The 27,787-nt window shown below is 44.5% G+C and overlaps 1 protein-coding gene across 1 annotated transcript; it reads left to right on the top strand.

The window, feature by feature from the left end:
* The first annotated feature begins 11,816 nt into the window (after positions 1-11,816).
* Positions 11,817-12,800, top strand: LOC118630007 (olfactory receptor 5C1). The gene has a single exon (XM_036261711.1). The coding sequence runs from the start codon at positions 11,817-11,819 to the stop codon at positions 12,798-12,800; it is 984 nt and encodes a 327-aa protein (XP_036117604.1).
* The last annotated feature ends 14,987 nt before the right edge of the window (positions 12,801-27,787 follow it).

Below are 27,787 nucleotides of genomic sequence, written 5' to 3'. Positions count from 1 at the left end.
TATTTATATATAGTCTTCCATTTGGGGATCATTCAATTTTTTCTAATTATTCTTACTACTATAAGTAATAACACAATGAAAATCATTGTACATAAACCATCTATATAGATTTCCCCAGGTCCTTACAATAAATTTTCAGACTCGAAGTTGCTGAGTGGAACATTTCTCTGGCTCATGATACACATAGCCAAAAGAGCTTACAAAATTGTTTATGATCTGCATTCCAGCTACATTTTGTGAGAGTCCTCCTTTCTCTGAGCCTACCAGTACGGTTGACTTAATTGCTGCAAATATAATTAGCAAAAAATTTTACCTCTTTTTTTTGTTTAATTGTTTTTGCTTACTAACTGATTGTTATCTGTTAATAAATTTTATTTATTCTTTTGTTAGTTACTTCTTCATGTCATTTGATTATTTTAGAGAATTGTCTAAGTCTTTTCTGTATTAAAGTGTTAAGCTTTACACTTTCTTAACACATAATACAAACTACACCATCACCTTTCATCCCTCAGTTTTCTTTTTGACTTTTTGACATACATGAGTTTTCCATTTACATAGATGAAACCAGTTTTAAAAGCTCCTAGTGACTCTCCCACCAGTGTTATTAGAAAATCCTTCTCTATGCAGAGTTCATATGAATTGTTTTTTCCTTTCAGTGTGATGTGTTATTTTTCATGTTTCACTGAGATATAATTCATATACCATAAAATTCATCCTTTTAAAGTATACAACTCAGGAGTTTTTGGTATATAATGTGTTACACTTTTACTGAAACATATATGACTTTTAGAATAATATCAAATAGTTAAGTGAATCTCTCCCTCACATCTCTCATTTTCTACAAGAGTTTCCTCCCGATTTCATGTCACATAATTATTTAAAAATGGAATGTGGCCTGGTTGGTGTGGCTCAGTGGTTAAGCATCGATCCATGCACCAAGAGATCGCCAGTTTGATTCCCGGTCAGGGCACACGCCCAGGTTGTGGGCCCGATCTCCAGTGTGGGCATGCAGAAGGCGGCCAATTGATGTTCTCTCTCATTGATGTTTCTATCTCTCTCTCCTTCTCCCTTCCTTCCTCTCTAAAATCAATAAAGAAAAAATAATTTTTTTTTAATCCTCACCCGAGGACATTTTTCCATTTTTTTATTCAGATAGAGTGGAAAGGAGAAAGAGTAAGAGAGAGAGAGAAACATCGACATGAAAGGTACACATGGAGTGACTGCCTCCCACACACCCAACCAGGGCTGGGAACAAACTGCAACCGAGGTACGTGCCCTTAGCGGGAACCGAACCCAGGTCTCTCTGGACCTCAGGCCAACACTCTAACCACTGAGAAACCGGCCAGGGCAAGAAAAAATAATTTTTTAAGGGGATGTTGACTATATTTGAACTCTTATTCACTCATATATACCATACACATTTCTCCTCAGACCCTTTTATTTGAATATTTTTCCCTCTGTGGCACCTTCCTTTACTCCAGGCCCACCCTGTTTAAGTCCCACATCATCTGCAAAAAAAGGTAACCTCTGCCCTGGCCGGTTTGGCTCAGCGGTTAGAGCGTCAGCCTGTGGTCCAGAGAGACCCGGGTTCAGTTCCCGCTAAGGGCACGTACCTCGGTTGCAGTTTGTTCCCAGCCCTGGTTGGTTGTGCGGGTGGCAACCTCTCGATGTGTCCCCTTCACGTCGATGTTTCTCTCTCTCTCTCTCTTCCTCTCTCTCCCTCCTGCTCTGTCTGAACAAAAAATGGGAAAATGTCCTCCAGTGAGGATAAAAAAAAAAAAGTAGCCTCTCATGCCAGACCACTCCAGTCACCTGGATATGATCTGCTTTTCTTGTGAGCTCCTCTATTCCTTTATCTAGCCTTCCTATTCCTGCTCTTCTAAGAACAAGAATAACATAAAGATGACCATTCTTGTGTGTGTGTGTGTGTGTGTGTGTGTATTTTACACATTTTATTTATATATATTACATATATATATATATATATTCCATTAGCAATAAAAAGAATGAAATCTTGCCATTTGCAACAACATGGATGACACTGAAGGTATTATGCTAAGAGAAACAAGTCAGAAAAAGACAAATACTGTATGATTTCACTTATATGTGGAATTTTAAAACAAAATAAACGAATAAGTAAAACAAAAATAGACCCATAGTTATAAACAGCAAGCTGATAGTTGCCAAAGGGGAGGGGGTGGGGGAATAAAATTTTTTTAAAAACAATTGAAAAAATAAAATGTGGTATTACATTTTAAAGTAACTCAGTTATTTTTTTAAAAAAAGATAATAAGGACATAAAATAAAATAAACATGTCCACTCTTGCCACTTCTATTCAACATTGTACTAGAGGTTCCAATCAGAACAGTTAAGTTTGAAAAACAAATAGAAGGCATCCAGATTGTAAAGAAAGAAGTAAAACTATCTCTATTTGTAAATGACAGACGTTATATTTTTAAAGATTTCTAAGAAGCCCAGCTGGTGTGGTTCAGTGGTTGAGCGTCGACCCATGCACCAAGAGGTCACCAGTTCAATTCCTGGTCAGGGCACATGCCCAGGTTGTAGGCTAAACCCCCAGTGAGGGACATGCAGGAGGCGGCCAACCAAGTTCTCTCTCGTTGATGTTTCTATCTCTGTGTCCCTCTCCCTTTCTCTCTCTCTCAAAATAAATAAAGAAAAAAAATTTTTTTAAAAGACATCCATGTCAAAAAAAAAAAAAAAGATTCCTAAGAATCCACACGCACACACACACAAAAAAAACTATTAGAACTAATAAACAATTTAGATTGAATGCAAGCTCCATCAAAATCTCAGCTGTTTTTTGATCCTTAAAATTCACTTAGAGATGCAAGGCACTCAGAATAGCCAAAATATTCTTGAGAATGATAGCAAAATTAGAAGATTCACACTTCCTGATCTCAAAACTTACTGCTAAACTGTAGTAATTAAGACAATGCTATCCTGGCAAAAGGCCAGACATAGAGTTCAAGGGGATTGAATTGAGAGTCTACAAATTAACTTTCACATTTATAGTCGATTTATTTTCAACAAGGCTGTCAGGACAACTCAATGGAGAAAGAGCAGTGTCTTCAACAATGGTGCTGAGACAGCTGGTTATCCAAATGCAGAGGAATGAAGCTGGATCTTTACTTCATACCACATGCAAAAAATAACTCAAAATGCCCTGGCTGGTGTGGTTCAGTGGTTAGAGTGCCAATCTTTTGACCAAAAGGGTCTCAGGTTCAATTCTTGGCCAAGGGCACATACCTTGGTTGCAGCTATGATTCCTGGCCCTGGTCAGGACATATGTGGGAGGCAAACAATCAATATGTCTCTCTCACATCAATGTTTCTCTCTCTTTCTCTTTCTCTGTCTCTCTATCTCTATGTCTCTCCCTCTCCTTCTGTCTCCCCCTCTCCCTCCCTCTCCTCCACTCTTTCTAAAAATCAATGGAAAAAATAACCTCCAGTGAGGGTTAAAAGTAAATAAATAAAATTAATTCAAAATGGATCATATGTAAGTTTTATGTAAACTTATAAAACTTAGAAGAAAGCATGGGAGTGAATCTTTGTGACCTGTACTGCACAATGGCTTCTTAGGTATGTCACATAAGAAAGTACAAGCAGTAATAGAAAAAAGCGGATAAATGGGACTTCATCAAAATCAAAAGGTTCTGTGCTTCAAAGATACCATTAAAGGAATGAATATCAACCCACTGAAAGGGACAAAATATGTACAAATCAAATATCTGATCATATATTTGTATTAAGAATATATAAAAACTCTTACAATTCAACAAGAAGACAAATACTCCAATTTAAAAATGGACAAAGGGAAAAAAAGTCTCTATGATGCTTGCCAGTGCCAGAGAAATGGATGTTAAGCATAAATCTATTAAATAAATAGATATCATGGATTAAATGATTCTTGTTTTATAAAATCAAAATAAATAAATATGGACAAAGGATTTGCATTTGTCAAATTTCTCCAAATAAAAAATACAAATGGCCAATTAGCACATGAAAAATGTGCTAGGGGAGCCCTGGCCGGGTGGCCCCGTCGGCTGGCGCGTCCTCCCTGGACGCCCAAAGGTTTGATCCAGGTCCGGGTGCACACAGGAGGCAACTGATTGACGTTTCTCTCTCACATCGATGTTTCTCTCCCTTCCTCCCTCTCTCCCTCCCGCTCCATCTGAAGACAAATGCAAACATGTCCTCTGGGGAGGCTACAAAATCATAAATAAATCAGAAGGGAAACAGGAAAGCCACCCACACAGGCCCGTCCGTGGGCACAAGGCTGCCCCAGAGGCGAGGGGCGGGAGCCCACCTGCTGGCTCGGACCCAGCGCAGGGAGAGGGCAGGGGGCCGGCGCCCCAGACTGCTGGCCGGGCCACAAGCAGGGAACTGACCTCCGAGCCTGGTCTCCGGGCGCAGGACCGCAGGACGAGCGGGTCTCCGCGCCCACCGCCAGGCTGGAGCTCACAGAGGCCGCAAGGGGTCGGTCGCGTCCGGCTTCCCACGTTCTCAACACCAGCTCGCTGCTCTCCCGAGGCTGCGTCCTTGGAAGTCACTGCCCCCAGGGAACCCCTGGAGAACTTCCCGTCCAAGGCCAGGGGGAGGGGAGGAGCCTCCGATTGCCCGGATGGAGCTCCCAGGTCAGCCTGCGGTCACGTCCTCCCCATGACCTCTCCCAACACTTCGTCCCCGTTGACGGACTCTTACTGTCTTGTGCGCCCCCCCACTTCCACAACGTGCCCTGGGTGTCAGCCAGGGGTGTCACTAGCACGAAGGGGGGCCGTTTGGTGGCATTCTGGCTGCATTGGAGGGAGATACAACAGCAATCGTAAAGGCACCTTCAAGAGAAAACACAGATTAAGGTAATAATGCCCAAAGTAAGCAACAGTTTTTTTTCCAAGAGCCCCATGATCTGAACCACTGATTTATCAAGTCCCGTTGGCTGGGGGTCAGATGGCTCAGGGGTTCACCTGTGTCCCCATGTGACCTTACTAAAGAGGATGCATGAGCAGACCCAGCAGGTCTGCACACAACAGCCTGCTGGGATCCTGGCACAGGGACGTCCTATTTTGCAGGACGCTATTCTCAGGAGAGATACCAGTAAAGGCTTTGCTGGTTATCACATAACACCTGGCAGGTGACTTCTGGAAGGGCTTCAGCGTGTCCTATGACTTCAAAGCCAATGGAGAGAACAAAGATGGCAGCCAAATGATCGTACATGGAAGCCAGAATGTGTCCATCTGGCCTTGAGGAGAGGGAGGTTGGCAATGTGTTACCATGGGGTGAATTCTTCTCTGTGCCCAGAGGAAACCCAGGGTGCAGCGGCCCAACCACCCAGGTAGAAGCCACAACCAGGGGTTGGTGCCATACAACTACTGATCACCTTTGCAGCTCCCCAGTATATGCCTGGGCAACACGACCAGTCATGCCAGACCAGTCACTGTCCCTTCATGTGACAGATGGCTACACAGTTCTGACAATATCCAACCATATCCCTGGTGCAACTGGGTTGGTTTTGTTGAGAGTGATTTTTTTTTCTGTTCTCATCATAGGGGTACCCAGGTGCTCAAACGTCCATAACCCAGGGTGAACAACATGAACCCAACACAAATCTAAGCAGAGCCACGCACGGCTCTGATGGCAGTATTTTTAGGAGCCTCCTGGTCAGCGGTTTGATGAGCTGCCTGTGTAAGTTTGAGTGACCGTATAAGAAGACCCAGGCCCAGGTATTGATAGTGTGCCAAAGGCCAGGTTTCTGGATCGGTATTGATAATATCGATGAATTAAGAGTACTGGTCACCACTGGCTGTTCCACTTCATTCCTGTCCCCATCCAGGTGGTGTCAGTGTTGGCTGAATAGTGACCGCAATGTAAGTGGGTGGGTTGCCCCAACTAGACCCATCTGTATAGCAGGCATCATCAAGAATGTCCCCCATTCCCTCTCTACAAGCCACAAAAATAGAGGCAGCGGGATCTGGAGGATCCACAGGCTTAGTAGCACCCATGTTTCTAGGGAGAGTGGACAGGGTGCTCCTTTGCTGCAAATAAGCATGGCACTTAGTCAACATGGGGGTCTGAGCCATAGCAAAAGTGCGTGGACAGGACACCCTACCCTTGACAGGAAGAAAGTTCTCACCAGCATATGCTGTTCCTTTGTGAAAGGCCTACCTGGAGGAGCACTTCGGTCACTGTTAGGAGCTGTTGCTCTATGGGAGTATATCAGATTTCTGCCCCCTTCCAGAGCTGGGACCAAAATCCTAGAGGTACTCTCTCTTTCTGTTGTCTCTGCCACAGTACCCACCTCATGCCTTCTAGAGCCACAGCCACATCTAACTCAATGGCAGCCCTGCCTGGGAGATGCCCAGGGTTTTCGTCTGCTTCACTAGTTTGTGGCTCTGATCTCCAGACCCACAGGTGCCCTTTCTTCAAATCACCATCATCTCTATCTTGGACTATGACCACACTCCTGGCTGGTCTCCCCTCCAATCCCTTCTGCTCACAGCAATCAGAGTGATGTTTTGAAATGAAAATTTCATCATGTCTCAGCCCTTCCTTAAACCTCTCAGTAGCAACTCACTGCTTTTAGGATTAAAAAAAATAAAAACTTAGCGTGGCCTTTAGGCCTTCACTCTTTGGCCTCTACCTACCTCTCTGGCTCAGTCACACCTCTCTCTCCATCATTCTCTGAGCTCCAGCCCATTGGCCTATCCATTTGCCAAATGTGCCATTTGCATTCCCACCTCCAGGCCTTTGCACATGCCATTGCTCCAGCCTGAAACACTCTTCCCTGTGTTTTTTTTTAATTAATTCTGACTCTTTCTCCTTATAAGATCCATGGGGAAAAAAGAGACCATGGCTATTTGGTTCATCATTAAGATCTTAAATTTAAGCCTAGGGCGTGGTAGAGTGCAAACATTAGTTATGTCAACTAACAAACACTCTGCTAACATGAATGACAGGTTGGCTATAAGATACACACAGGAATGAGGTTGCAGCTTCCCGCTCCATAACCATCTATTCCCCAGAGGCTAAGCCGCTCAGCTCTAACTTCAGGCTCAACCCCATCCCCATCTTTCAGGGAGTGGTTCTCAATCCCAGACAGACATCCCAAGTGGTTTTCAACCCTGGAAGATTTTTTAAAAATCACCTATGTCTGGGCCCACTCCCAAGCATTCTGATTTAATTTCCTGAGCGCTGACTTCATGCCTGGCCCTGACCCTGGCCTCAGGTTGCTGCCAGTCTGCTGCAGCATCTAGCACAACCATGTCTCCTTGTCTGTGTTGGATTCATGCTCTGTATGTAACATGCATGTCCAAGATGCAGACAGGGACAGAGTGGCTCTGTCGTAGAGGCAGGAAGCCTTCAAGCAGAAGGTGATATTTGAGCTGGTTCTGCAACAAACATGAAGAGTTTTCCAGACAAGGAAGAAGTTGGACATTTCAGGCAAGAGAAGCTATGTGAAGGATTAGGAGAAACACAAGAAGAATATGTGTTTGTGTAGAAGATCATAAGGCATCATAAAAACACTGATCCCCAAAGAATGGGTGGAGAAAGTGAGCCTCGGGGGCTCCTCTCATCAAGTAGCATGACTGTCTTCCCCATGCAGAGCCTGGGGACCCACTCAGCCAAACTTTTCCAATCTCTCCAAGCACCAAAGAGTGAGTCATCCCTGGCATTCCCCTGCCACTAGCTGTCACAGAGTCCCCAAAGGATGTGGAGAGAGAATCTCCATGGCGTCCAGGACAGAGAGAGGGAAGGAGGAGTCAGGAGTCAAACAGAAAGAGGCTATTCCCTGAGGGGCCAAGAACAGTATAAGACCCCCGATCCTACCTCTGGGATGAGGCATGTCCCTCATATCTCCCCCTGCCATTCTCACCGCAGGCTGGCCTGGAGCTGCTCTGCCAGAAGAACTACCCACCCACCTCCGTCCTCTAGGTATGTCCTGCCAACCCAATAACCACACACCATCACAGTGACAGCAGCTGGTGTCTGGACCAAGATATATCAAATGTCTGTGTGCTGGGGAAGAATGAGCTAAGAACGCAAACTTGACAGGAAATGGGCAAGCCGCATATTGAGAAATGCCAGGCCAGCCTTGCCAGACTTAAATGTGCTCGTGAGTATAGTCTGGAAAGAAAGAAAGACTCAAAAATTTCAGCAGAGAGAAAGGAGCTAGCAGTAAGCAGCTAAGAGAACCCTCCAGACAGCTAGAATCTTAAGATATCAGAGCTGAAAATGCTGCCCAGTTTGACCTAGGGTCTTGCTACTCACACTGTAGTGCTCAAACCAGCAGCCTCACCTAGGAGTTTGTTAGACATGCAGACTCCCCAGTCCTTCTGTTGAACGGCAGACTCCCCAGTCCTTCTGTTGAACGGCATTCAACAACAGCCTTGCGTGATTCCTATGCACAGTGAAGATCGCGACGCTCTGCTGCTCGGGGTCTCAAATCAAGATGCATTACAGAATTATCTTGGGACAAGTCTCCTTCCTTCGTTGGAACTGTTTTTTTACTTTCAAGAAAAGATACACTAGAATATCAGGATCACTCCTCATGGACAAAAAGAAAACAGAGAAATTAGTGGAGAATTAACTCTATATGTTTTGTACACACACACACACACTCAATAACAGCTACTTAACTGAACTTTGGGGATCCTTGTGTTCAAATTTTTCAAAGCAACTTAAAAGCCCTGAAGTCTCGCTGTTCCCATTTTACGGATGGAGAAATGGAGAGGCACTGGGAGCACCTCCACGCCTCACTTTGTGAAGGTGAGTAGTGTTTGCTTTCCATGTTGACAGACAGAAACACACAGGGATTTGCCACCAGCTGGGTTCTGGATGCAGAATTCCAGCCAGTCAGCTGACTGCATTCATGGAGAACATGTGTTGGGTAGACTGGAACCCCACAGTTTTCTCTTCCCCGAGAGACTATCTGACCTCCACCAGTAACCCCAACAAGGAAGAGGGGGAAGATCTCTAACATTCTGTATCCCTAAGAATAGAGAGAAGAATTAGGGATAGCCCAAAATGCTCGGTGAGGGGAGACACACAGACACTAAAACAGAGCATTATAAAACAATGGAGTAGGGCTACAGTACTGAGTCCAGTGTGCGGGGTCCCAGCCTGAAAGGTTAGGTTGTTGGGTGTTCAGATAAAGCTTCCTGGGAAAATGACCCCTGAATGAGTCTTAAACGGTAAGAAGAATCAGCTCTGGATATGGGGATGGGTAAAATGATGAAACCCTCTGAAATGCCCTGGGCCCGTTAGTGGGGCCCTATCTTTGGTTGGAACAACAGCTGTATGTTATATATACATATACATAAAACGTATTATTGTTTTGTGATTTTTCATCCAATTGTCTATTTTTTCTGCAAATTATGGTTTTAATCTCAATATGTTTTTGAGATTTATCCACATTGATACATGTAAGTAGAACCCATTCCTGTTTAATGCTCATGAGCCTTTAATTAACATTTAGGTTTGACTAGTGTTTGGCCATTGCAGACAGATCAAGAGTGCATGCACCCCTGGATGTGTCTTCTTATGTACATGTGTGAGAGTTTTCAAAAGTAAACACCGAGAAGTGGAATTACTAGGCATTATAAACTGAATTCCCCCCCCCCGGCCCCCATTTATATGTTGAAGCCCTAAACCCCAATGTGACGATATCTGGCAGTGGGCCTTTGGGAAGTAACTGGGTTGTCATGAGGTCATGAGGGTGAAGAACTCGTGATGCGGATTAGTGCCCTTGGAGGAAGAGACCACACAGCTTGCTCTCTCTCTCGCTCTGCCATGTGAGAATGCAGCAAGAAGGCAGCCATCGGCAGCCATCAGGAAGAGGCCTCCACCAGAACACAGCCATCCTGGAACCCTGACCTCAGACTTTCCAGCCTCCAGAACTGCAAGAAATCAATGTCTGTTGTTTAAACCACCCAGCCTGTGGTACCTGTGATAACAGCACAGGCCAAGGGAGTCACTAGGGTATGCACAGTTGGGGGTAGCAACTGCTCAATTGTCCTCCAAATGTCCTGATTTACATTTCCACCAGCACAATCTCACCAACATGTGACACTGTCAAATTTTATCATCCCAGCTGAGCTTCGTAGGAAGACTTTCATCATCCTCACCAGGCACATTCGGTCCCAAACATCTAAACTTGTAAAGGAAGAGAAAGAACATGTGCTCGCCTCTAGCCCCTGTGCTACACACCTGTTCTCTCGAAGGCCCTCCAACAGTTGTCCATATGAGAAATAATAATAATTAATAATTAATAATACTATAATCAACTCTGTTTTGCAAACTCACAACTGTAAACCTACTTTTGCCACACCCTGTATGTTTTCTACTTTACAATGAGAAAACAGGCAGAGAGGTGACGTGACTTTCCGGAAGCTGCACCCCAGAAGGTGACAGAACCCATGCTCAAAACCAAGTCTGCATGCTGCTGATGTTCATGCTCTTCTTACCGTTTCATACGTTCAACTAGTCTTTATTGAGTACTGCTTACGTACCAAGATCAAGTGCAGGGCTACTCTTAGCACACAGCAGTGCTCATTGTTTGTTGAATAAATATTGAATCAAGGAGCTCAGAGCCCACAGGAGAAACAGACACACACACAAAAGTTCAATAGAATGATGAAGGGCTGGGATCCCCAGTGCAGCGGGGAAAAGCTGAGTTTTCTTTGAGTACATTTTTACACCATAGTTAGTTTCTGTCAAACACAGAAAGAGGAAATGGGTTCTAGGCAGAGCGAACAAGAGGAAAAAGCACAGAGATGTGAAACAACATTACATTTTCTGGAGGTTACAATACTTTTTTAAAAAGATGTTTTTATTGATTTTAGTCGGAGGAGGGAGAGGGAGAGGAACGATTGGCTGCCTCCTGCAGGCTGGAGCCCCGCAACCCCGGCATGTGCCCTGACCAGGAATCGAACTGGTGCATGGGACCATGCTCAACCAACTGAGCCGCACCAGCCAGGGCTGGACGTCAGTTACACTGCTTTTGATCACCTTAAAGTTGCTTCCTTCCCGTATTGAGGCAAGACATCTGGTTCCATTCAGTTCGAGTCGCTGGACCTCTGTTAAACACCAGCGGTGTGCCAGGGCCTGGGTGAGATGCTTCTCAAGCATTATCTCATGGAATCCTTGCAGTTTCTTTTTCTCCTGACACAGGTGAGAAAATTGAGGCTCAGAGAGATGAGAAGTCTGGCCCATGAACACTTTCAGATCTTTCTTTCCACTCCTGGCTGTCTCCCGAAGATACCAGCCACTGCTGCGCTCTCCTTTCCCAGGTCTTCCGCCAGTGACAGGTGTCCTTCCAGCACACACTGAGACCCACAGGAGTGACCCTTTAGATCAGGAGACTCTCTGCCCCTTCCATGGTCTCCTTTCCTCCTTGGGAAACTGGAGAGGAGACTGCCTATGTAGCCATGGAGTTTTCAGTCCGTGTCCACACACTATCATCCCAGCCGTCACTCATTCACTTAACAAGTATTTACTGAGCACATACTATGTGCCAGGCAATGCTTTCAGAACTAATTCACTATTGAATACAAAGTGAATTGGACAGACAAGACTCCTGGGCTTGTGAAGATTAAAGTGTGTGATGCCTCAGAGTTAAAAACAAAGGTTTAAAAGGTTTTATCGCTTGTCCAAGGTCACAGCAAACTTGCTACCCGGTTAAGACTGAAACTCAAGTATAGCTGATTCCCAAAACAAATCGCTTTCTTCTCCCAGTTGATCACGACCTTTCTCTCATCTCCCTCTTGCTTTGTTTCTCCCCTCAGTCTCTGTTCAGCAGGATGCCTCCAGAGAACGTCACCTGGGCCCGGGGGGTCCCGGCTGAATTCATCCTCCTGGGCATCACGGATCGCTGGGACCTGCGCCTGACCCTCTTCCTGATCTTCCTGCCCGTCTACCTGGTGGACCTGCTGGGAAATGTGGGCATGGTGCTGCTGATCTGCGTGGATGCCCGGCTCCACACGCCTATGTACTTCTTCCTGGCCAGCCTCTCCCTGCTGGACGCCTGCTATTCCTCGGCCATCGGCCCCAAGATGCTGGCGGACCTGCTGCGGCCCCAGGCCACCATCCCTTACGCAGCCTGTGCCCTGCAGCTGTTTGTGTTCGCCGGGCTGGCCGATGCCGAGTGCTGCCTGCTGGCAGCCATGGCCTACGACCGCTACGTGGCCATCAGAAACCCGCTTCTCTACGCAACGGCCATGTCGCCGCGGCTGTGCCTGACTTTGCTGGGCGCGGCAGGCCTGGGTGGCGCAGTGAGTGCCACTGTCCACACGACCTTCACCTTCCGCCTGAGCTTCTGCCGCTCCCGGGAGGTCAACAGCTTCTTCTGCGACATCCCCCCACTGCTGGCCATCTCGTGCGACGACACCCGCCTCAACGAGCTGCTCGTCTGCGCCCTCTGCGGCTTCATCCAGACGGCCACGGTGCTGGCGATCGGCGTGTCCTACGGCTTCATCGCCGCGGCCGTGATCCGCGTGCGCTCGGCCGCGGGCCGCCGCCGGGCCGCTTCCACCTGTGGCTCCCACCTGGCGGCTGTGGCCATGCTGTACGGCACCCTCATATTCATGTACCTGCGGCCCAGCTCCAGCTACGCCCTGGACTCCGACAAGATGGCATCTGTGTTCTACACCCTTGTCATCCCAGCCCTCAACCCGCTCGTTTACAGCCTGCGCAACAAGGAGGTCAAGGAGGCCCTCGGGAGGGCCTGGCGCCGGCTCTGCGGTCCGGCAGGGGGCGCCCGTGCCAGGTCGGAGCGGGCTGATTAGGACTCACTGTCACTAGGGGTGAAAGTAAATGTTCCTTTGGCTTGAGTGTCCCTTGTCATTATTTGAGGGACTGCAAAGAGGAAGAAAAGAAAGCTTGCGGAAGGGAGGCAGGAAGCTGGGGATAGTCTAGGGCTGGACTAGAGTCCAGGGAGTGCTGCTACCGGGCTACCTCGGGCTCCCAATGTTCCCAAGCTCCCAGAGGTCACCGGGTGCAGGAACAGGTTTACTTGCCACTGACCTTGTAAGAGGCTGAGTCCAAGAAATACTAGGCGAGAACTGGGTTGGCTGTAGGTGTTTATAGGTTCTTGTCCTGTTAAGGTTCTTTGGGACCAGTGAGTCTGCTCCTGCTCTCCTTGACCCCAAGAAAACATCTTCAGAACCCACTTGTGCCCAAGAATGGGACTGACTGCACCCAGGCAGACTCCCTCCTGGTCAGCCTGTGTCTGCTTCTCGCTGGGAAATGCCTGAACAGCACCAAACACACAAGCTCACTCCTAAAATCCCAACACTTAGGTTAAGATGTGGCCAAGGTTACATTAGTTCAGGGCTACGACAGAGGTCAGGAAAGTGTTAGAGCTATGGGCATAGTTAGAATAGGGTTAGGATTAGGGTTCAGATTATGGCTACAACTGGGGTTAGGGTTAGGAGAGAGCCAGGGTTAGGTTTAGAATTTAAAAGCAGCTGGGAAAATTTAGGGTTGAATTAAAATTATGTAACTGTTAAGATCTGGGTTGATTTTAATTAGTAGTAGATTTGGGGGTACATTTAGGAGTCGCAGTTTGGATCAACTTGAACTCCTATTAGAAATATTTTAGGGTCAGTGTTAGAGTGCGGGACTAGTTACAACTGGAGTTCGGGTGTTCTTTTTATTGCTAGATTAACTTTCAGTGAGAGTTTAGTTAGGTTTGAGTTCTGTTAGATGTAGGTTTTACGTTGGTGTGGCTAACAGCTGTGAAAGGTTTGAATCGGAGTCTAGTTATTATGACAGTTGCCCTAGTTCAGCAGTAGATGAGAGATGGGCATACAAATAGCATTTAAACTATCAAAAGGACACATTTGGAGTCTTAATTTAAGAATTATTTAAAAGTATGGATAGTGGTCCATGTTTCTTCAAGCGTCAGGTAGGAGTTGGTTGCTGGTGGCTGGGCGTTTCAGCGTCCTGAGTATGCTGACACCACATGTGCTCAGGTGGGACACACTGTGTGTGTTGGGATGACAGCTCCAGAGGCAGAGCTGGAGTTAGGACAGGGACTGTCACAGCACTGACCTCTTGGGCAAAGATAACCACAGTGCTCCAAACCTGGGGTCGCACTGGAACTTCAGACCAATGCTCTTGGGCCTTTGTTCTCCCCCCTCCCCACCCCCACCTCGAGTTTACAATTTTGACAGATTGTCTCTCTGACTCAGTTACCTATGGGCCCTTCCGTGCAGGATAGGATGAACCCTGGGAGTTATGGCAGGCATTCTGGGGATATGGCCAGAATCAAATATCAGCTCTGGCCTGAAGCTCTTTCCAGATCTCCCAATTGTAACTGAGTTGAGGCCGATTCTGGTAAGCATTTCTCTTTTAAACCTCCTACAGCACTGTTTCCTAAGACCAGCGATCAAAACAAAAGCATTTTGGGTGTGGAAGACAGGAGTCTGCTTTTGGGACCCTTGGTGGCATTGAGGGAAAGGAGCATTCCACGGGCAAAGGACAACGCACACAGGGCCAGGAGGGCAGATGAGCGCGGAGTGAGCAGGAGACTCAGGAAACCCACCTACGTGGCTGGAGAGGGAAAGAAGTGGAGGGAACTTGAAGACGGAGGATCTGGGATGAGAGGGCAGCCATGGGTTGGATAGCAAGTAGTGGAACTTGGACCTTATTCAGTAGGCAATAGGGAATCAGGGGAAGTTCACGTGTTCAAGGTCAGCCTCACGCTTGTTCCGACACCGGAACAAGGCTACACGCAGGCACATCCCTTATGCCACAATTCACTCACAGCAATGCCCCCGCAACGCAGACCGGCCCCTACTGGAAACGGTCATGCACAGAGACACCCGCTCATAGGGCTGGCCCCCACAGACACACAGACGCTCACTCGTGGACACATTTGGTTGCACAGAAACACGATCACTCCTCTCTCTACACCCTGGTTTACAATCTTACAAACACATTCACACACACGCACACACACACACACAGTCACATACATAGTCACAGTCATACCCACACAGTCACAGCCACACAGGCGTATGTATTGCCACTGTCACCAGAGGAACAATCCCTCCTACACCCCTACACTTCCTACAAGAGGCCAGCAGAAGCTGAGGGACAGGAGGGTTGGCCCCAGAAGCTACTGCTATAGACTCTGGGCTCCCCTGATCCCAGTCCCTGTGCTGGGGGTTCAGGAGTCAGCCTGACTCTCTCTCTGCCCTTCACACGGTCTGAGGAGCTGCAGCTTCGCCATGCACAGGGCTCCTAAATATCCCCTGAGTTGGAAGCAGCACACACACACCCCCCCATCAAGCTGGGCCCTAGGGAGGAAGGATAACAAGCCCCAGACCTGAGCCACCTCCTGCCCCAGGGATGAGGGCCAGGGGAAGAGGGTGTTGCCCCTGGAGAGAAGGTAAGGTGCTCCCTGGGCCCCAAAACCTGCAAGTGTGGCCTCCTCAGACCCTCCAGTGACAAGTGATGCCTGGCCCTTGCTGCTGTTCCTTCCTGTGATGTGAAGAGGCCACAGGATACACTTAGAGCCAGGGGCCAGACTGAAAAGTCTGCAGATTTCTGAGCATGCGTCATAAGTGTGAGAGCATGTGCTGTTTGTGTGAGGCTGGGATTGCACAATACCATCACTGTGCAATGATGTCATTGAGGGGGTAGGACAGTGTATCTATGTATGTGCCCTCTAGGGTGGCACATCTCTGCTGTGACCCATCATGAGCTGGTGTGAGTGTAGCCACGTGCGTGAAGGTGCGAGGCTGTGGTCCCCCCAGGCCATGCACAAAAATGTGATTTTGTGACCAGTGAGAGGATTGGGCATGACTGGTGTGCATAGAAAGGTATGGAGAGAGTGTTTAACAGACTAGGTGGTCACTGAAATCATGAATGTGCACGGCAGGTCCCGGTAGCTGTCTTGGTGCCGTGAGCCTCCTTGAACAGCGGTACATGAATGATCATCGCCCTCTGACCTCCGGGCTATTTGGTGCTTGCATTTCACCATCTGCTTATGTGTGTGATGATCTGGGTCTGTGGGTCTCTGGTTATGCTGTCTGCTTACTTAGGGGTGAATGCATGTACTGGGTCCACATTTCTGTAAATGATGCGTTTGCCCATGTATTTGCAGAGACCAGCTTGAGGCTGCACCGGTTTGCATGTCCACACAGATGTGTTTGTGATTACACAGGAATTTCTGCAAATAGCTCAGGGAATTCTAATGCGTATTGGAACCAATTCAAACTGAGTCAGAGCAGGTCCAGTTTCCCTAAAGTCATTTTATAAGCAGGCTTCCTCCGTGTATCCACCCACTCACCCTGGTCTTCCTCCCCACCTGGAAGGTGGAACAGGATTGGAAGTTTCAGAAAATGTGTTCTACTGGGAGTCCAAGTCAGAGGATTCTTCTTACCCAACTGAGGAAGAAAAGGAAGACACTAGTGTAGAAAAGGTATTTATTTGATTTTTGATTTTTTATATTTTTTAATAGAGAAGGACATAGAAAGAAATTAAGAGAGTATTCCCTTGCAGGGAGGGCCTCAGTATAGCCTTTAGCAAATCTGTGTCATAAAACCCATCTCCTTTTAAAACCCCTCTTGGAGAATTGTGCAAGATTTCTGCAGCCCTGGCTGGTTTGGCTCAGCGGTTGAAGCGTCAGCCCACAGACCAAAGAGCTGCGGGTTTGATTCTGGTCAAGGGCACTTACCTTGGTTGCGGTTTGGTCCCTGGCCCTGGTCAGGGTCGTGCGGGAGGCAACCAAGCGATGTGTCCCTCTCATATCGATGTTTCTCTCTTTCTCTCTCTCTCTCCCTCCCACACTGTCTGAGGATAAATGAAAAAATATCCTTGGGTGGAGATTTTAAAAAACGATTTCTGCAAGGAGATCCAGACAGGATAAAATGAAGGCGTTGACACAGCCTCTGTGCTTGGGAAGTATATCTGTCTATCTGTCCACATCAGTTTCTCACAAAGGGTTGTACATCTGCTTGAGCTCAGTCAGAGTTTGATTTCATGGGGGAAGTTTTTCCAGGATATGGGGAGTCATCCAGATTCTTTTGTTCTTTTTAGTCTTTTTTTTTTTTTTTAGCAAGTCTGAGAATACCCAGTTCACCCATCCTTGAATCCTTGTCCTCGGCCACCTAACTTTGCCCTCCATCTGGACTCTGGGTTCAGCCGTGCATCTTGCTTTGGTCAGTAGGGTGTTGAGAGGCTTGAAAAGCAGCTGCCAAGCAGGACTGAGATCCTGACTTCCGGTGTCACGGTCTCGGGGTTCAGGTCCTGACCTTACTATTCACTAGCTAATTGACCCTGGGCAAACTGCTTAACTATAAACTGAGAATAAGCCTGGCCAGTGTGGCTCAGTGGTTGAGCGTCGACCCATGCACCAACAGGTCATGGGTTCGATTCCCGGTCAGGACACATGCCCAGGTTGTGGGCCCAGGCCCCAGTAGGAGGCAACCAATCGATGTTCTCTTTCATCGATGTTTCTAGCTCTCTTGCCCTCTCCCTTCCTTTCTAGAAATCAATAAAGAAAAAGAAAAAAAAAACTTTTTTAACTGAGGATAATCATATCTCTCTAGGATTGCTATGAGAATTATCTCAATATATGTTAGTCACTCTCACTAGTTCAGGCAGGTGAGAAAGAGACAAATGATGGGACTTTTAACTGACCATACTGTAAAAGTACGTACATGTTGTATTTATCCAATAATATTTGTTTCCTTTTGTTACTCATTATTTAAAGTGAGGGAATATATTACTTTCTGGTTCCCTAAAAACAAAGTCTCTAAAATGACTCTCACATGTTGCGAGACATCAATCATCCTCAGACCCAAATCCAGTCTGAGGCGCCTCTTATTTAACAAAACTATTCGTTCCCTTTCCTTTGCTGCCACCATGTGGTCACGTCAGGTTATAACCAGCACTTTCACATGTTTTGCCAGGGCTCCAGATTGAACTTGAACTTGTGATTTGGTTCTCAGTGAACATGGGTATGTAGCACTACTCTGATCAAAGATATGTAACATTCAGGGAAAAGCACTATAACAGTCTCCTCCCTGTTGTGGTGAATTCCAGTCTACTTGGGATTTTCCCCATGTAAGCAGCAAACATTCACTTATGTCAACTTAGATCAGAGACCAGAAATGACACAGTCCCTATCCCCAAGGACTTTATAATCTGCTATTATACAAACAATTACAAATCAACTTTGGCAACCACACATGCTGAAGATGGGATTACTCGACATGAAAGGGAGACCAGGTCGTTCAAGTCACCAGGATGCAGACATCTCACACTTAGGGAAAACGACGTTTCCCATTAAATTAAATACAAAATGATAGCATGAGGACAACCGTAGATAACTTATTGAGATGTTTCTCTGTGTTAAGCAAAGTGCTAAGTGCTTTACTGGTGTAACTCATGGACCTGTCTTCCAACCTATTCTCATACCCACTGTCCAGGTAGGTAAACCAAGGCACAGCCAGTACTAGAACCAGGCTTTGAGCCCTCAAGACTTTCTTAACCAATGTCACCATAATCTGCAGGAGCACACACCATGATGTGACTGCTTCTTTCTGCAGAGGTGAGCAGAAAGACTTCAGTGTCCAGAGAGGATGTGAGGTTAGATAGGCGTGAGCCTTCTTTGTGAATACCTTTCAATACAGCGGTGGCTTTCAAACTAGGTACATGTTCCATGTTCAAATGAGTTAAATTTAAAAAATAAATAGCCCTGGCCAGTTTGGCTCAGCGGTTAAAGCATCGGCCTGCGGTCCAGAGAGACCCGGGGTTCAGTTCCCGCTAGGGGTGTGTACTTTGGTTGCAGTTTGTCCCTGGCCCTGGTTGGGTTGTGCAGGTGGCAGCCACTCGATGTGTCCCTTTCACGTCGATGTTTCTCTCTCTCTCTCTCCCTCTCTCTCCCTCCCACTCTATCTCAAGAGAAATGCAAAAAAAAAAAAAAATTTAACTGCAAAGAAATCTTGAAATATTTACAGAGTTGTTCATAATTATGAAACTACTATGTGTGCATTTTATGAAAATAAAAATTAGTAAATATATAGATGTTGAGAATTGTGTTTCCATTGGTAATATCAATATGAACTCACACTTTTTGTTGTTGTTGTTGTTAATCTTCACCCGAGGATATTTTTCCATTGATTTTTAGATAAAGTGGAAGGGAAGGAAGGAGAGAGAGACAGATCGATTGGTTGCCTCCCGCACAACCCTGACCAGGGCCGGGGATTGAACTTGCAACCCATGTATGTGCCCTTGACCAGGAATCGAACCCACAACCCTCTGGTGCCCAGACCAACACTCTAACCACTGAGTCAAACCGACCAGGGCCAGACTCATACTTTAAAAGATATTTTTTCCTTCTTTGTCCACTGAAAGGGCCTCGAAGCAATGACATCCGATAGCAATGAGCACACACAGCGCCTACATTTTAGTTCTAAATGCCATTCTCCACAAGAGGACCCAGAGCTTCTTGGAAAATAGCTAATTCCAAGCCCTAAGCAAAGAAAGGAAAACCACATGATCCTGGAACATCTTGGGCCAGAAAGAAAGGAAGAACCTGAAGACTAATCAAAAGTATATAGAAATTGGCTCTCGAAAAGACTACCTCTGGCCAAAAGCACCCCTAAAGAAATGATGATAATAGACATTGAATTTATAAAAATCTGTAAGTCCATAGAGATGCTGAGAGAAAGAGAAAGAGAAAGAAGGTAGGTAGGACTGTACTTTGCAGAAGATTGCCAGGTAATAAATGCAAAAGAAACGACAGGATTAGAAAATCACTAAGGTGCCCTGGCCGGTTTGGCTCAGCGGTTAGAGCATCCGCCTGCGGTCCAGAGAGACCCGGGTTCGGTTCCCGCTAAGGGCATGTACCTCAGTTGCAGTTTGTCCCCGGACCTGGTTGGGTCATGAGGGTGGCAACCACTTGATATGTTCCTTTCACATCAATGTTTCTCTATATATATCTCTTCCTCTCTCTCCCTCCTGCTTTATCTGATCAAAAAATGAAAAAATGTCCTTGGGTGAGGATAAAAAAAAAATCACTAATGTAATAATTTGGTTCAAGCAAGGATCCTCAGTAGATACTAAAACTATTAGGTGAAAGTTTGTTGAGGGCAAAGATATTTACACAGTCTCAAAGTGTCAACATCACAGATTACTATTTACAGAGGAAAATCATTTTACAACATGGAGATCGGATATTCACCACCTTAGGTGATTAAATGTACGATCACCGAGCTGACATCAGGTACCCCCTAATTTGAAGCAAAAGAACTACATAACATCACTTCTGGGCACACTATTGTCAGAAATGGGGGTGGGGAAGAAATCAGAATGTGGGCATTCTGTAAGACAATGGGCCTCGACTCTTCAAAAAGCCACTGACCTGAAACAAGAACAAAAATAAGAGGACTGTTCTGGGTTTAAAGTAACAAAAATGCAATGTGTATGAACCTTGATTGGATCTGGTTTTTAAAAATTATTAAAGAGATTTTGATAATAAGTAGGAAAAGTTGAATATAATCTGTATTTTGGATAGTGTTGAATTATTATTAATTTTCTTGGGTGTAATGATGATACTGTGGTTATGAGTGAGAGTGACCTTATTCTTAGGAGACCCAGTGAAATTTTGGAGGCAAAGTCAAGATGTCTGCAACTTAGTTTCAAAAGACACCACACACACAAAAAAAAACAGAGATTCAACAAATGTAGCAAAATGTTAACTATTGGTAAAACTATATGAAGGGTATACAGGTGTTCATTGAAATTAATACTCTTCTAATTTTCCTGTAGGTTTTCTAAATAAAAGGCAAATGTTTACAAATTTGTTGATTCATAAAACTAGACACCCCAAAGCATCTTAAAAGATCATCTAATTCAACTTCTCATTTTACAAATGGGAACTGAGGAAGATGCTTGTCCGAGGGCACACAGCTGGACAGCTGGTGACAGAGAGAGCCAGAGTTCACGTTCACTGTTCTCCCTGCACCTGCATGGGGATGTAGATGGCAGTGTGGTTGGGGGGATAGGAGGGTTTGGAAGAAAAGACTTGGTGGAGTCATGGCAGGGAGGGGGCACCCTTCAACAGGACACGTGGGTCATAGTCACAGTCCAGACAGGAAGAGGTTGTGACAAAACACAGGCAGACCCAGAAGACTCATGGCTCCACCCAGATCAACTCCTTTTTTCTCTTCTTAAAATGTTCTCCCAATTTTCTTCCTCCAACCTATTCTCTCTATTCCTTTCTTTTAAAAAAATTTTTTTAATTATCTCTTTATTGCATTGTCACTTGATCATTTCGCTTTCCCCAAGAACATGACATCACAGAAATATGAATTTTGGAACTAGACAGACCTGCTTTCAAATCCTGGCCCTGCCCACTGATTCTGCAACGTCAAATAATCACCCCCAAGTCTTGGTTTCTTCATCTTTGCAAAGTTACTGCTTCCAACCTTGAAAGGATGTGGCATTCAACGAGCCAATATGTTCATTATTAAATTGTTGATTTCTTACCAAGTGCCAGGCAGTTGTGGACACTGGGGACAATGAAAACAGACAGCACTTACTTGAAGGCGAGCTGTGTTCTAAGTACTAGAGATAAGGACTCATGTTACTCGTCCCCATTTCACACATGAGGAAACTGGGGCATGGAGGGGGAGGGTTTCTTGCCCACAGAGCTAGTACAGCCTATTCCCAGAATGAACATTGATCATGCCACACAAGGCAGAAAACAAAGGCCCTGTCTCGGGGCGGGGAGGGGGTTCCATGCCAGTGGAAAGTGAGATCTGGAAAACTACTGAGACAGTTTGTAATAGACATATCTTGGTTTCTTTCCTTCCCCCAGCTCTATGGCTAGAAAGGAGAATCGTGTTAAAAGAAGTGGTCGGGCCCTGGCCGGTTTGGCTCAGCGGTTAGAGCGTCGGCCTGCAGTACAGAGAGACCCGGGTTCGGTTCCCGCTAAGGGCATGTACCTCGGTTGCAGTTTGTCCCCGGCCCTGGTTGGTCGTGCGGGTGGCAGCCACTCGATGTGTCCCTTTCACATCGATGTTTCCCTCTCTCTCTCTCTTCCTCTCTCTCCCTCCCACTCTATCTGTACAAAAAATGGAAAAATGTCCTCAGGTGAGGATTAAAAATAAAAATAAAAAAATAAAAAAAAGAAGTGGTCGGAGCGCTCTCCTTTCCCAATCCTTCTTCTGTGACAGAGGCCGGCACTCACCTTAATCCACAGGTCCGGGATTCTCAAACCTGATCCCACCTCCTAATCACCCGGAGGGCTTGTGAAAAGGGTGCTGGGCCACTCCCAGTTTCTGATGCCGTAGATCCAGAGAGAGGCCTGAGAATTTGCATTTCTAACAAGCTCCCCAGGGAAGCGGCTGCCTGGGCTCTGGGACCACGCCTTGAGAAACAGGGTCACAGAATCACCCACAGAACAGGTATTGTTCCCGTTGCACAGGTGAGGAAGCTCAGCTTAAGGAAGGCTACTTCCTCATGGGATGCCATTCTGTTAGTGAGTGACAGCAGGAGCTGAACTCTGGTCTGACTCCCAAACCTGTACTGTTTGCACTACACCTGAGTTGGAGATTTAATGCTAGGATTTCAACGCCATGTATGTTCATTTTATTTTAGAATTTCCATTCTTGAAAGGCAAAGTCAAGATTCTTTGAGAGCATAATATATCTCCATTTCCAATGAGAACAGAAGATGGATTGTGAAAGCTATTTCTTTTTTTTTTTTTAGAAAGAGAAACATCCATGTCAGAAACATCAGTTGGTTGACTCCCTCGTGTGCCCTGACCAGGAATGTAACCCACAACCCAGGAATGCGCCCTGAGCCACCCAGACAGGGCAGCAAGCTGTTTTTAAACATTCCTGTTCATTATCCAATAATTCCTCTTCTAGAAATCTATACTAAGATAATGGTCTAAAATATAGCCCAAAATACAAAGATGCTAAAGTACTTTAGCAAAAAACTGGGACTCTAGCCCTGGTTCAGCGGTTGGAGCGTCGGCCTGCAGTCCGGAGAGACCCGGGTTCGGTTCCCGCTAAGGGCACGTACCTCGGTTGCAGTTTGTCCCCGGCCCTGGTTGGTTGTGCGGGTGGCAGGCACTCGATGTGTCCCTTTCACGTTGACGTTTCCCTCTTTTTCTCTCTTTCTCTCTCTCCCTCCTACTCTATCTGAACAAAAAATGGAAAAAATGTCCTCGGGTGAGGATTAAAAAAATAAATAAATAATTAAAAACTGCGACTCTAAATATCCAATGTTAAGGGACTGGTTAATCAATTGTGTTATCAATCAGAAAACCAAAAGGAAAAACAATTAAAAAACAGGAAGACAGCGTAAGAGAACTGTGGGACAACTGGAAACATAATAATATTCTCATCACAGGAGTCCCCGAAGAACAAAACGAGCAAGGGTTAGAAAATATATTTGAAGATATAGTGACAGAAAACTTCCCTAATTTGGTGAAGGAAGAAGGCGTTCAAATTCAATAAGCACAAAGAGCCCCAAGTAAGAAGAACCCAAACAGGACCACATCAAGACACATAATAATTAAAATGCCAAAAATTAAAGACAAAGAGAGAATCCTAAAAGCAGCAAGAGATAAGCAACAGGTTACCTACAAAGGAAACCCCATAAGGCTCTCAGCTGACTTCTCAACAGAAACACTACAGGCGAGAAGGGAATGACATGAAGTAATCAAGATCATGAAAAACAAAGATTCTGAATCCAAGACTACTCTACCCAGCAAGGCTATCATTTAAAATAGAAGGTCAAATAAAGAGCTTCCCACACAAAAAAAGGCTACGGGAATACATCAACACCAAACCAGCACTGCAAGAAATGTTAAAAGGACTGCTGTAATTAGTAGAAGAAATAGAAAGAAAAATATAACCACACTAAACAAAAATAGCAATATATAAGTACATATCAATAATCACCTTAAATATAAATGGATTGAATGTGCCAATTAAATGACACAGAGTAGCTGATTGGATAACAAAGCATGACTCATATATATGTTGTTTACAAGAGACCCACCTCACAACAAAAGACTCACATAGGATGAAAGTCAAGGAATGGAAAAAGTCAAGCAAACAGAAAACTAAAAAAAAGCTGGGGTAGTAATACTCATATCTGATAAAATAGATTTCAAAATGAAGGCCATAACTAGAGACAAAGAAGACCACTATATAATATTGAAAGAATCTATCCAACAGTAAAATATAGCCTTGGTAAACATATATGCACCCAATATAGGAGCACCAAAATATAATTAAAATCTTCTGGAGGACTTCAAAGGAGAAATCGACAACAATGCAATCATAGCAGGGGACTTCAACACCCCACTGACATCACTGGATAGATCCTCTAGACAAAAAATTAACAAAGCAACAGACACTAGACCAAATAAAGCACTAGACCAAATGGATTTAATAGATATCTACAGAGAATTACACCCCAAAACTACAGAATTCACATTCTTCTCAAGTGTACATGGGACATTCTCAAAGATAGACCACATGTTAGGACACAAACTAAGTCTCTACAAGTTCAAAAAGACTGAAATCATATCAAGCATCTTCTCAGATCACAATAGCATAAAACTAGAAATCATTTGCAACAAGAACATGCAAAGACATTTGAACACATGGAGGCTAGAAAGCATATTATTAAGCAATGAATGGGTTACTGAGGAGATCAAGGAAGAAATTTAAAAATTCCTGGAAACCAATGAAAATGAACACACAACAACACAAAATCTATGGGATGCAGTGAAAGCAGTTCTAAGAGGGAAGTTCATAGCACTACAAGCCTACTTTAAGAAACAAGAAAAATTTCTAATAGAATATCTAACCTCACAACTTACAGAACTAGAAAGCAAACAGAAAGAAAACCCCAGAGCAAGTAGAAGGAAAGAAATAGTAAAGATCAGAGCAGAAATAAATGACATAGAGATCAAAAAAATTCAAAGGATCAATGAAACAAAGAGCTGGTTTTTCGAGAAGATAAATGAGATTGATGGACCCTCAGCTAGACTCACCAAGAAACAAAGAAAGAGAACCCAATTACACAAAACCAGAAATGAAAGAGGAGAAGTAACAACTGACATCACAGAAATACAAAGGATCATTAACAAATACGAAGAACAATTATATGGCAACAAATTCGACAATCTAAGCGAAACGGACAAATTTCTAGAGACACACAGTCTCCCAAAACTGGACAGAGAAGAGATACAAAATTTGAATAAACCAATAACAACTAAGGAAATTGAAGATGTAATCAAGACTCTCCCAGCAAACAAAAGCCCAGGCCTGGAAAGGGGAATTTTAATGAACATTCAAAGAAGAACTAATACCCATTCTCCTCAAACTATTTCAAAAAATTCAAGAAGAAGGAAGACTTCCAAACTCATTTTATGAGGCCAGCATAATTCTAATTCCAAATACAGAAAAAGACACTACAAAGAAAGGAAACTACAGGCCAATATTCCTGATGAACATAGATGCCAAAATCCTTAACAAAATACTAGCAAATCGAATCCAGCAATACATTAAAAAAAGTATTCACCATGACCCAGTGGAATTAACCCCAGGATGCAAGGATGGTCCAGTATTCACAAATCAATAAATGTGATACACCACATAAACAAAATGAAAGATAAAAACCACATGACCATATCAATAGACGCTGAAAAAGCATTCGAAAAAACCCAGCACCCATTTCTGATAAAAGCTCTCAGCAATGTGGAAATATAGGGATCATATCTCGACATAATAAAGGCCATATATGAAAGACCTACAGCCAACATCATACTCAATGGGCAAAAACTAAAAGCATTTCCCTTAAGAACAGGAACAAGACAGGAATGCCCACTTTTGTCACTCTTATTTAACATAGTACTGGAAGTTTTAGCCACAGCAATCAGACATGAAGAAAAAATAAAAGGGATCCAAACTGAAAAGGAGAAAGTGAAACTGTCATTATTCGCAGATGACATGATATTATACATAGAAAACCCTAAAGACTCCATCAAAAACCTGCTAGACTTAGTTTGTCCCGGCCCTGGTTGGTCATGCGGGTGGCAGCCACTCAATGTGTCCCTTTCACATCCATATTTCTTTCTCTCTCTCTCTCTCTCTCTCTCTCTCTCTCTCTCTCTCTCTCTCCCTCCCTCCCTCCCTTTTCCTCTCTCTCCCTCCCACTCTATCTGAACAAAAAATGGGAAAATGTCCTCGGGTGAGGATAAAAAAAAAAAAATCTGCTAGACTTAATAAATGAATAAGTAGCAGGATACAAAATTAATGTCAAGAAATCGATGGCATTCTTATACACCAATGATGAATTTACAGAAAGAGAAACTAAAAAAACAATCCCATTTACCATCATGGCAAAAAATTTAAAATACCTACGAATAAACTTAACCAAAGAAGTAAAGGACCTATTGGCAGAAAACTATAGGACATTGAATAAAAAAATAGAGAAAGATATAAAAAAGTGGAAACACATACCTTGTTCATGGATTGGAAGAATTAACATCATTAAAATGTCCATATTACCCAAAGCAATCTACAGATTCAATGCAATCCCCATCAAAATACCAATGACATATTTCACAGAACTAGAACAAATACTTCAAAAGTTCACATGGAACCAAAAAAAGACCCCGAATAGCCACAGCAATCTTGAAAAAGAAGGACAAAAAAGGTGGGATCACAATACCGGATATCAGGGAATACTACAAAGCTACTGTAATCAAAACAGCCTGGTACTGGCACAAGAACAGGCACATAGACCAGTGGAACAGAACAGAAAACCGGGAAATTGACCCAAGACATTATGCTCAATTAATATTTGACAAAGGTGGCAAGAGCATACAGTGGAGTAAAGACAGCCTCTTTAATAAATGGTGCTGGGAAAATTGGACAGCTACATGCAGAAAAATTAAACTAGACCATCAACTTACACCATACACAAGAATAAACTCAAAATGGATAAAAGACTTAAATGTGATTCATGAATCCATAAAAATCCTAGAAGAAAATGTTGGCAACAAAATTTCCAACATCATACACAGCAGAATTTTCACTGATGCATCACCTAAGGCAACAGTAACAAAGGAAAAAATGGGACTACATCAAACTCAAAAGCTTCTGCACAGCAAAAGAAACAACAATCAAAATGGAAAGGGAACCCACTGTATGGGAGAGCATAACTGCCAATGATACATCAGATAAGGGGTTAATTTCCAAAATATATAGAGTACTCATACAACTCAACAAAAGACAAAGAACCCTATTAAAAAGTGGGTGAAGGAACTAGACACTTCTCCAAACAGGACATTCAAATGGTCAAGAGACATATGAAGAAATGCTCAACATCACTAATCAGCAGAGATGCAAATTAAAACAACAATGAGGTATCACCTCACACCTGTCAGAATGGCCGCCATCAACAAATCATCAAACAACAAGTGTTGGCGAGGGTGTGGAGAAAAGGGGACTCTAGTACACTGCTGGTGGAAATGCAGACTGGTGCAGCCACTATGGAAAACAATATGGTGTTACCTGAGAAAATTAAAAATTGAACTTCCATTTGACCCAGTGATCCCACTTCTAGAAATATACTCGAAGAAGCCTGACACAGCAATCAGAAAAAAATATATGTACTCTCATGTTCATAGCAGCCCTATTTACAATACCTAAGATCTGGAAACAGCCCAAGTGTCCATCAGTAGACGAATAGATTAAAAAGCTGGGTACATATACACAATGGAGTA

Source organism: Molossus molossus, unplaced genomic scaffold, assembly GCF_014108415.1.
Source record: "Molossus molossus isolate mMolMol1 unplaced genomic scaffold, mMolMol1.p scaffold_m16_p_14, whole genome shotgun sequence".
In the NCBI taxonomy this organism is placed as follows: domain Eukaryota; kingdom Metazoa; phylum Chordata; class Mammalia; order Chiroptera; family Molossidae; genus Molossus; species Molossus molossus.
The sequence above is the reverse complement of the archived record's forward strand: the minus strand, read 5'-3'. Positions and strand labels throughout refer to the sequence as shown.